Raw genomic sequence first — 10,139 nt, 5'->3', positions numbered from 1 at the left:
TCACTGTTGACCAAAACACTTTAATTTACAACTTTCAGGTACGATATGAAGTCCTCAATCGCTTGAAACTTTCGCCTGACTCCTGCAGGGAAACAAAAGTAGAAAGCTTTAAGTACTTTTATTTTCAATAATTCAAATCCATAACTTTTATTCAATTATTCAAGCATTCACTGAGCACCAATCATGAGAGTAGTCTTATAGAGTACCTTCTCAAAGGGTTTACAGTCTCATCTTTAAAATAAAATGTTAATGACTGTGTGAGAATACTGGGAAATCTGTAAGAAGAGGAGGTTTGTGCTGGCAGTCACGTTACCAAAGGGAAGGAGGGTCCTGCTAACGGGGACCCCTGATTTACGCACGGTAAATCCAGAGACACAAAACAAGCTGTGAGACAGTTTAACCACCTGCCCTTGGGGGACATTTTTTTCCTCTCCCTCTCCTCCCCACATACCCTAAAACTGCTGTAATTTTCATGTCAATAAGTTACTTTCTTTTCCTTAAAAAAATTTTTTTTAATGTTTATTTTTCAGAGCAAGACAGACAGGGTGCAAGCAGGGGAGGGGCAGAGAGAGGGAGACACAGAATCTGAAGCAGGTTGCAGGCTCTCAGCTGTTAGCACAGAGCCCGACGCAAGGCTCAAACTCACATGAGATCATGACCTGAGCCAAAGCCGGGCACTTAACCAACTGAGCCACCCAGGTGCCCCTCAATAAGCTACTTCTAATTAAAATTATAATAGCAATACTAATAGTATGATGGAATGGGAACATTTTTCATTTAATGCTTCCTAGCATTTAAAATAATTCCTGAAAATAAATAAAACAATTTCCAAGGCCTTTTGAGTGCTGGCAATTATTAATGCAATGATTGATTTAAAAAACATGTTACATGAGAATGTCTTAACCCCTGAAGGTTCTAGAAGTAGAACCTTCCTTTCAAACTAAGAAAAACTCTGATTCCTAATTTGGAAAAATGAAAGGACCCTAACCTTTTACTGTTTGGGGTTAATCTCCACACAATTCCATATCGTAACACTTCTCATAAGCTGGAACTTTCTATACTTAAACACTCAGAGTAGAACATGGTATTTCTGCAACTACAAACATAACTGCAAGCTCCGTACCTGCCTTATCCACCACTATAATCCCCCTGTGGAGTTGATACTTTAGAAAAGTCTTTGATCAATAAATAGACAGGGGCGCCTGGGTGACTCAGGCAGTTAAGCGCTCAACTCATGTTCGGCTCAGGTCATGATCTCACATTCATGAGACGGAACCCTACAATGGGCTCCGTGCTGAGGGCAGAGCCTGCTTGGGATTCTCTCTCCCGCTCTCTGCCTCTCCTGCACTCTCTCTCAAACACTAAAAAAAAAAAAAAAAAAAAAAAAAAAAGATGGCTAAATGGGACCCTAAATCATAACATGACTCAGGAAAAGAGAATTTTTTAAAACAAATATTGAAAAGGAAGAGGAGACAGCAAATATGAAAATACTAAAGGCAGAAGTCAGACACAATACAGTTAATTGCCCATCATGATTTTAGAAAGACCATCATAAAGTCAAAACATTTTTATCGACACAAGGCAAACAAGTTTCCAAAGGAATGTGGGGCATACCCACTTGTAAAGAGTTCAATCGACACTTTCAGTCTTCATCGTCAGGGAGGATACCTAGTTCTTCATCTGTCCACTGGGAAGGATCTGGATATGGAAAGTGACCCTGGGGACAACCGTTCAAAAAAAGGTAAAGAATCTACATATATTCCATACGGTGAATTAAATTCAAAAGAAAAAAAATTTAAGGCTGTCCTATACACAGACCCTGACATACCACAGGAACAAATTCCACTACTTTACTATTTGCTCATCCGACTGTTCTTCAACCTGTTCAATATGAGCTGTGGCCTGAACTTCAAAGCCTACCCGTTTGGGAGCCACCAGCCCGAGCCAGCATTTCAGTATGCATCCATGATGGACGGTTGGGAGAAGGTACCCCACATCTCGACAATGCGTTAAAGCCCTGGTGAAATATAACGTCTCAAAGTGTCCTGTCAATCCTGCCGGGAGATCTGGAAGCCTCAGGCGGGCTCATTCATCTTCAGTCCCGACTCAGGGCATTTCTGGTGGCATCATCGTCTCAGGCCAAGCAGCCACATACAGGCCTGACAGCGGACCTACAGCAAGCTAGGGGTGTCCACGTGCTGCCAATTCAGATACCAAACAACTCCCTACAGGGGGACAAGAGCACAGAATTCTAAGGGAAATGGGACATGCATCAACCCGATGCATCAAAGATTTGTGTATGAAGATTTTTTTCCTATCTAGATCAACGAGCACAGATTTCAACGGCGGAAAGGTTTAATTTCCTGGAGAACAGAGTCCTGCAAAGCTGATAAAAACTCAGTTGAGGCTAGTAACATGTTAGAATGTTACCAGCAGCTAACTTCTCAAGACAAATTAGCCCACATCTCTCCCACCCTGATCTGGCTGCCCTGGGCCCCTGCACAGACTAGATGACATTGAGCATTTAAAGCAACTGAAGTCTGAAACTTAACCCACCAAGGAACCCCTGGTTCAGAAGGTAAAAGAATTAGTTTCTAGTCTTCCTTCCGAATATGACAACCTAACAGAAGCCGTAAGAGATGGATTACCAACCTGTACACCTGTGGGTAGAAAAGGTCAGAGATCATGTATTTCATTTGTCAATAGGATTCTGCATGTCCCCAAGGACAACATGGTAAAGGGATACATCCAGACAGCAAAACGGTCTACAGACAGGAAATGAAAAAGCTAAGCTATTGATATATTAGTAATAACAATCTAATTAATTATAATACTCTATTAATATATTAGAATTATTGTCCTGCACTTACCAGCACAGCATCCGAGTCATGCCAAAAACGCCAGAGAATCCAGAACCACATGGTCCCACTGAAGAACTCGGCCTGGACCACCTGGGACTTGGTCAGCTGGGGAAACTGCCTATACCGAGGCTCGATATGCACCCCGCCACCGGCACTATGACACAAAACAAAATGTTACGCCGCTTGGTGCCTCTTCAAAGTATGAAATCATCCAAAATTTTAAAGTTAAATCTAGAAACTGAATCTAACATTTGTTTTTGTTTTTGTTTTTTTTTAAGTTTTATTTATTTTGCAGAGAGAGAGAAAGCACACAAGCAGGGACAGGCAGACAGACAGAGAGAGACACAGAATCCAAAGCAGGCTCCAGGCTCCGAGCTGTCAGCACAGAGCCCGATGCGGAGCCTGACCCCACGAACCGTGAGATCATTACCTGAGCCGAAGCCAGACGCTTAACCGACTGAGCCACCCAGGTGCCCCTAAATCTAACATTTCTCATCTCCTCCATGAAACACAGGATGACAGACCTCCACAGTCCCTTGAAACTCATTTTTCATAAGCCTGCTTTTAAACTTGTTTGGCAGCAAAAAACTGGCCTGCGCTGATAAGATTATTATTTCCCTTTAGTGAATATTCATGTATTTTACAGCAGAAATATGAACGTGTTGATAATGGGATACCGGCTTCAAGTTTTAGTCCAGGGACGTGAACCTGCAGCAGTACGTCACTTAGCTGATCCAGTAAAACAAATGGGCAAATTAATTTTGTTCTGTTTAGCCATCTATTTCAAAGGCAAATTATGTCCTCTGCTCTATTACAGTCTTTATTAAAAGACCACTAGATGGGAATGACGACTCAGCAAATCCTTTTTTTTTTTCTTCTCAGTTTATTTATTTTTTTTAGTAATCTTGACACCCAATGTGAGGCCGGAACTCATGACCCTAAAAAAAATTTTTAATACATAAAAGCAAATGTTTACTTTAAAAAAATAAATAATAAGCTAATACTTCTGAACAGAGGCAAAGAGCCTCAAAACAGTAAGTCCAAACAACTTTTTCTGGTTTTTGTTTTCATTTCAATATTGATAAACTGGGGGACACAATCCCTAAGGGCTGCAGTCTTTTTATTCAGTTAGATTTTAATTATTATAGGTGGACTCTAACGTAATATAATTTGTACTGAATGGTGTTATTGTGAAGATCTATTTAGCAGCTATACACATTCTATGATACAGAAGTTTAAAGAGAATTTCTATATAAAATGTACAGTGTTCACAAATTTCATTTCAGGTAAGACTCAGCTTGTGAAACAACATTCTCTTCTCTGCAGCATAGAAATGAATAACTGTACCAAAACTGCACTAACATTTCTTCAAACTGGGCTGTAGATTTGAGAACATCACTAGATCTATGGTTCCTTATACATTCTTACCCACCACCCTTATTATCCTCTCCTACTCTTTTAATATTCATTTATGTTTTTGAAAGGGAGGGAAGGGGCAGAGAGAGTGACACAGAAGCTGAAGCAGGCTCCAGGCTGTCAGCAAAGAGCCCAACTGGGAGCTTCAAATTCACAAACCTTGAGATTATGATCTGAGCTGAAGTCGGACGCTTAACCGACTGAGCCACCCAGGTGCCCCTATCCTCTCCCTTTAATTGTTAAAGGTTATTAATAATCATCATTTATTGTTTACCATGTGCCAAACACCAAAGTAAGCATTTTATATGCACTATCATTTATTTTCATAACCCTATAGACAGAGCCTATGGTTACTAATATTCACAAATGAAAACACTGGGGGATTATTTGGTGGCAAAGCCCAAGCTCTTAAATACTGCCTACGAACAACATTAATAATTTTCTCATTTTATGAATCAAAGACACAGTTCTTAATTAGAATTCCCATCAGCATGATACCACACTGAAGAGATAAAGTTTCATTTTTATGTAAATATTTACCCAGTATATTACACATCTATTTGGAAGCCTCTACAGAAAATATTAATGGATGGCGTAAGAGGTGATTCCTATTTTTGCATATGTATTTAAATTTTTATTAACTTTTTTTTTTAAGTTTATTTTATTTATTTTGAGAGAAAGCGAGAGCATGAGCAGGGTAGGGGCAGAGGGAGAGAGAGAATCCCAAGTGGATAGCGTGGGGTTCTAGCTCCCATAACGTGATCATGACCTGAACTGAAACCTAGGGTCTGATGCTTAACTGGCTGACCACTCAGGCACCCCTTAAGTTTTGGTTTAAATTCCAGTTAGTTAACATACAGAGTAATATTAGTTTCAGACGTATAATATAGAAATTCAACACTTCCATGCAACATCCAGTGCTCACCACAAGTGCCCTCCTCAATCCCCATCACCTAGGTCACCCATCCCCCCACCCACCTCCTGTCTGGTAACCATCAGTTTGTTCTCTAGGGTTAAGAGTCTGTTTCTTGGTCGCCTCTCTCTTTTTCCCTGCCTTTGCTCATTTGTTTTTCTTAAATTCCACATATGAATGAAATAATATGGTCTTTTTCTTTTTTTTTTTTTTTTTTTAATTTTTTTTTCTACGTTTATTTATTTTTGGGACAGAGAGAGACAGAGCATGAACGGGGGAGGGGCAGAGAGAGAGGGAGACACAGAATCGGAAACAGGCTCCAGGCTCTGAGCCATCAGCCCAGAGCCCGACGCGGGGCTCGAACTCCCGGACCGCGAGATCGTGACCTGGCTGAACTCGGACGCCCAACCGACCGCGCCACCCAGGCGCCCCAAGATGGTCTTTTTCTATGACTGAATTCACTTAGCGTTACACTCTGGATCCACCCACGTTGTGGCAAATGGCAAGATTTCATTTTTTTATGGCTGAGTAATATAGATTTTTTTGTTTGTTGGTTTTTAAATAGTGACCACATATTACTTTTAAAAGGCACCCTCGGGGCACCTGGGTGGCGCAGTCGGTTAAGCGTCCGACTTCAGCCAGGTCATGATCTCGCGGTCCGTGAGTTCGAGCCCCGCGTCAGGCTCTGGGCTGATGGCTCGGAGCCTGGAGCCTGTTTCCGATTCTGTGTCTCCCTCTCTCTGCCCCTCCCCCATTCATGCTCTGTCTCTGTCCCAAAAATAAATAAACGTTGAAAAAAAAAAATAAATAAAAAATAAAAGGCACCCTCAAGGGGCGCCTGGGTGGCTCAGTCGGTTGGGTGGCTGACTTCAGCTCAGGTCATGATCTCACAGTTGGTGGGTTCGAGCCCCACGTCAGGCTCTGTGTTGACAGCTCGGAGCCTGGAGTCTGCCTCGGATTCTGTGTCTCCCCCATCTCTCTGTTCCTCCCCTGCTTGTTCTGTCTCCAAAAAATAAATAAACGTTAAAAAAAAATAAAAAATAAAAGGCTCCCTCAAGCATCATTGCTTTACGACCTGAAGAATATATCACACTGTTTCTGTAATGCCATCATGTGCCAAATTTATTTAACAGTTATTTATTCAGGGCCTATCTATGCATATAAATACTTCATTTTACAAACAAGCTATGGGGATGAGAATTCAATATATTGTAACAACAGGCTTTCTCTTTGATACGTTTTAGATACAAGGGCCCATTAGTTAAATTCATTAAAATAATATTTGAGAATTACAGTTCAAACTCACTACCAGGAACTCTCCACATTTCATTATTGCCACAGTGACCTGTTGTTTTAACTATGACTTGAAATAAGTGGGTCGTTGGGGCGCCTGGCTGGCTCAGTTGGTAGAGCACGCAGCTCTGGATCTCAGGGTCATGAATTTGAGTCCCACACTGGATGGAGAGAGCATTTAAAAAAAAAAAAAAAAGAGGGGCACATGGGTGGTTCAGGTCATGATCCCACGGTTCATGGATTTGAGCCCCATGTCCGGCTTTGTGCTGACAGCTTGCTCAGAGCCTGGAACCTACTTCGGATTCTGTCTCCCTCTCTCTCTGCCTTTCCCCTGCTCACGTTCTCTCTCTCCTTCAAAATAAACAATTTTTTTTTTTTTTTAAGACAGGCACCTATGTAGCTCAGTGGGTTAAGCATGCAACTCCTGACTTCAGCTCAGGTCACGAACTCGCGGTTAGTTGAGATCGAACCCCTCATCGGGTTCTGCCCTGACAGTGCAGAGTCGGCTTGGGATTCTCTCTCCCTCTCTACCCCTCCCTTGCTCATGCTCTCTTTCTCAAAATAAGTAAATAAACAGTAAAAAGAAAGAAACAAACTTCCAAGGCCAAACAGCTAGACTGTGGCAGAGGTGAGATTTGAATTGAGGCAGTTTGAGGCCACAATCCTGCTTTTAACCACTACCTACCCTGCCTCTTGGAAAAATGTAGATGATGATCTAAGGGGCCTGGAACATCACCTGTAAAAATCGGCGTTCTACTTTCTGTCCTGCTCGTACTGAATCTCTGCACTACCAATTCATTTTTGGCAGATGTGCCCTCCCTTGGCATCCAGCACTATGATCGCCAGTTGAATTTTTGGGCTACCTCACGGGTGACTCCTCTATTGCTCATTCTCTTAATTCTGGTGTTGCGAGAGTGAACCCTCACACGAACTATGGGATTCGGAGATAATGTGTCAATCGATTCTGCCAAAGGGAACATTCTCATAGGGAATGTTGATAATGGAGGAGGCTATGCATGAGAACAGGGGCCTTATGGGAAATCTCTGTACCTACCATTCAATTCTGCTGTGAACACAAAACAGTTCTAAAAAATAAGATTTCTTTTTTTTTTTTTTTTTTTTATTCCTATATTGCCCAAGCATCCACTTTTGGCTCTCTTCTCACCCTTCGGCACTCTCCCTGGGTGATCGCCTCCACAACCTTAAGAGAATTCATCCTCCACCCTGAAGCCAGAGTAACTATTCAGAATGGAATTAAAATCTGGTTATGTGACATCTAATTAAAACCTCGCTGGGATCGCTATCGCCTCCGTTAGAAATCCTCCAGCCGGGCATGCGGACATTCCCTCCCTACGTCCCAAGGTCTCCCGAGGCACTTCGGACACTCCTTGCCTCGCACTTGACGCTTCAAAACACACCGTACAGGTTGTTTCCTCTGCCAGAACGCCCTCGCCTCCCCCAACTCCTGCTCTCGCTTCCAGATCAGCTCCAGCTTGCCTCCACGTTCAACTGAATTTCCCAAAGGCAGGCTCCCCTGGGGCAGGAGCGGCCTCCCGCACAGTGGAAAACCTGCCAAGCAAACAGTGCCCCGGCGCCCACTGCCCCCCGGTCTCCCTGGCCCCCACGTCACGGACCGGGACTCCAAGTCCCAGCATGCCTCGGGGCGGAGATCGCTGGAGAGACCCGGTCGGCCCAGGTGCTCGGGGTCAAGGTGAGGGCGTCCCGAAGACGGGCGCTTTCCGTTAGAAGCAGGCGGGGCCCCTCTCCCAGCCAACACTCACTGACGGACTCCAGTGCCTCCAGCCGCCCCGGAGCCGCGGCCTTTGAACAAGTGGTTTCCAACCCGAAAGAAAGGCGCCAACCGCTTCAGAGCCGACATGCCAGCGCGCGTCCGGATCGCCGTTCCCAGGCCGCACCACCTCTTACGTCACTTCCCCCGGCGCCCCGCCCCGTTACGTCATGACGTCGCCCCGCCCGTCTCCCAGAAGGTGGCGTTTGCCAGGGGAAAGGCCTCAGGAGTCTCCCGGCTTCAGGCTCAGCTTTAGGAGACCCTCTTTGCGCGCTTGTGCTGGGAAACCAACACTGAGTCTGCTCACTCGCTCCTCTCTGCTCATCTACACGGTGTCTTCCCACCTCCATCCGCTCCTCTGCCTGTTCTTCCCTAGTTAACTGCCTTCTGGACCCCCCTTAAGGCTGCTAGACCCTTTCTGAAGCAGAGGACCTGCCCAAAGCGAGTCCTTTGTGCTCTCCTCTCCTGCAAGAGGCTCACAACAGTTTTCTTTAAAGTCTTCGTTTTTTTATTGTTCTGCCACTTGATTACCAACCAGCAGCCAGTGGTGCGCAAATACCAGTACATGGACTGGTGGCATCAGAATCACCTAAGGAGCCCGATCCCAGATACTCTTCAGTCTGGAGCAAGGCCAAGGAATCTGCATGTTAGCGTGCCCTCCAGTTTATGCAGTGCTCTAATTCCCTGATCCTGAGCCAAGCCCTAGATTCTTGACTTTTGTCTCCTAATATTGCCTTCTATTAAATCCTGGATGGACTCTAAGCTCCTCTAGACACCCACACCACCATCTCCCCTCAACCCTCCCAGAAATTCTTAGGGTCTTTACTTACCGGTTATGGTCTTCCTAAAAAGTTGCAAGTTTGATTAACTGATTTATTTTGTTAAGTTTATTTATTTGAGAGAGAGTGTGCTCACATGCGAGCGGGGGCGGGGAAGAGAGGGAGAGACAGAATCCCTAGCAAGCTCCATGCTGTCAGGGCAGGACCCAGCTGGGGCTTGATCTCCCCAACCTGAGATCGTGACCTGAACCAAAGTGAAGAGTCCATTGCTTAACCGACTGAGCCACCCAGGCACCCCCCACAAGGTTAACTTATAGACTTAGCCTGCCAGCCTCACACCTTGGAGATTTCTATTTGAAATGCATCGTTTGCTAAGCCCTGAAGACTTCACTCTCAGAGAGTCACAAGCATGAAGAAGAGGATACTTACGGAGAGAAATGCAGACCTAAATTTAGGGATTTCAGTGCACTGAATATAACTGACATCCTTCCTGTGCCAAGATCTGGGTCTCCATGTGCCCTGTAACAGGAAACCTGTCTCCCTGGAGTTACACTCACATAAAGCTTGGGATTACTGAGTTGCCTTGTGACCTTCTGAGCAGACTATTAATTTAACCCCTGGCCCTGTAGAACTCTCTCCCCTGTTGTCCTGCCCTCCCAACTTGTAAGCTGGTGTATAGAGGAGAGAATCCACTATTTTCTGGATGAAAGTTGACTTTCCAGTTGATACACAAGAGCATGGCTTCCTCTGAGCCACTTACCCTTTCTAGTGACATGTATGACCACTAAGATATGAAGTTCATGAACTGGGAAGACAGAGCTTTCCATTCTTCCTTGGGAGCTCATTGCCCAAGCTACACAACTTCCCTGATCCCAGCAAAGAATGAATTTGTGATTGCAAGGCCAAGGGGCGGGGCAGGGGGGGGGAGGTGGAGCACAGCTTAAACAAAAAAGAGCCAAAAGATCTGGAGTTCAAATAGAGTTAATAGGGTCAAATCGAGTTAATAGCTCTATTAGCTCCATTAAAGTCGAGTCACTTTACTTCTCTGAGTATCAGTGGCCCCATCTGAGTGCGAGTCTTCTAGAGTA

General features: G+C 44.5%; 1 protein-coding gene across 2 annotated transcripts; it reads right to left on the bottom strand.

Annotated features, from left to right (window-relative positions):
* On the bottom strand, nucleotides 1–8,398 carry NDUFB2 (NADH:ubiquinone oxidoreductase subunit B2). Of its 2 annotated transcripts, none has more exons than XM_047097081.1 (4): nucleotides 8,265–8,398; nucleotides 2,871–3,015; nucleotides 1,615–1,717; nucleotides 1–82 (listed from the first exon to the last, which is right to left on the bottom strand). In XM_047097081.1, exons 1-3 carry the CDS (start codon nucleotides 8,360–8,362, stop codon nucleotides 1,643–1,645), a joined length of 318 nt encoding a protein of 105 aa, XP_046953037.1. In that variant the 5' UTR covers nucleotides 8,363–8,398; the 3' UTR covers nucleotides 1–82; nucleotides 1,615–1,642. The 2 variants fall into 2 exon arrangements, with proteins under 2 accessions (XP_046953037.1, XP_046953036.1); XM_047097080.1 differs by having other exon boundaries at nucleotides 1,619–1,717.
* Nucleotides 8,399–10,139: the final 1,741 nt, after the last annotated feature.

Source organism: Lynx rufus, unplaced genomic scaffold, assembly GCF_022079265.1.
Source record: "Lynx rufus isolate CCGP_SWC_20201006 ecotype Redwood Valley unplaced genomic scaffold, mLynRuf1.p SCAF_4, whole genome shotgun sequence".
Taxonomy (NCBI): domain Eukaryota; kingdom Metazoa; phylum Chordata; class Mammalia; order Carnivora; family Felidae; genus Lynx; species Lynx rufus.
This window is presented reverse-complemented; position numbering and strand designations above follow the sequence as displayed.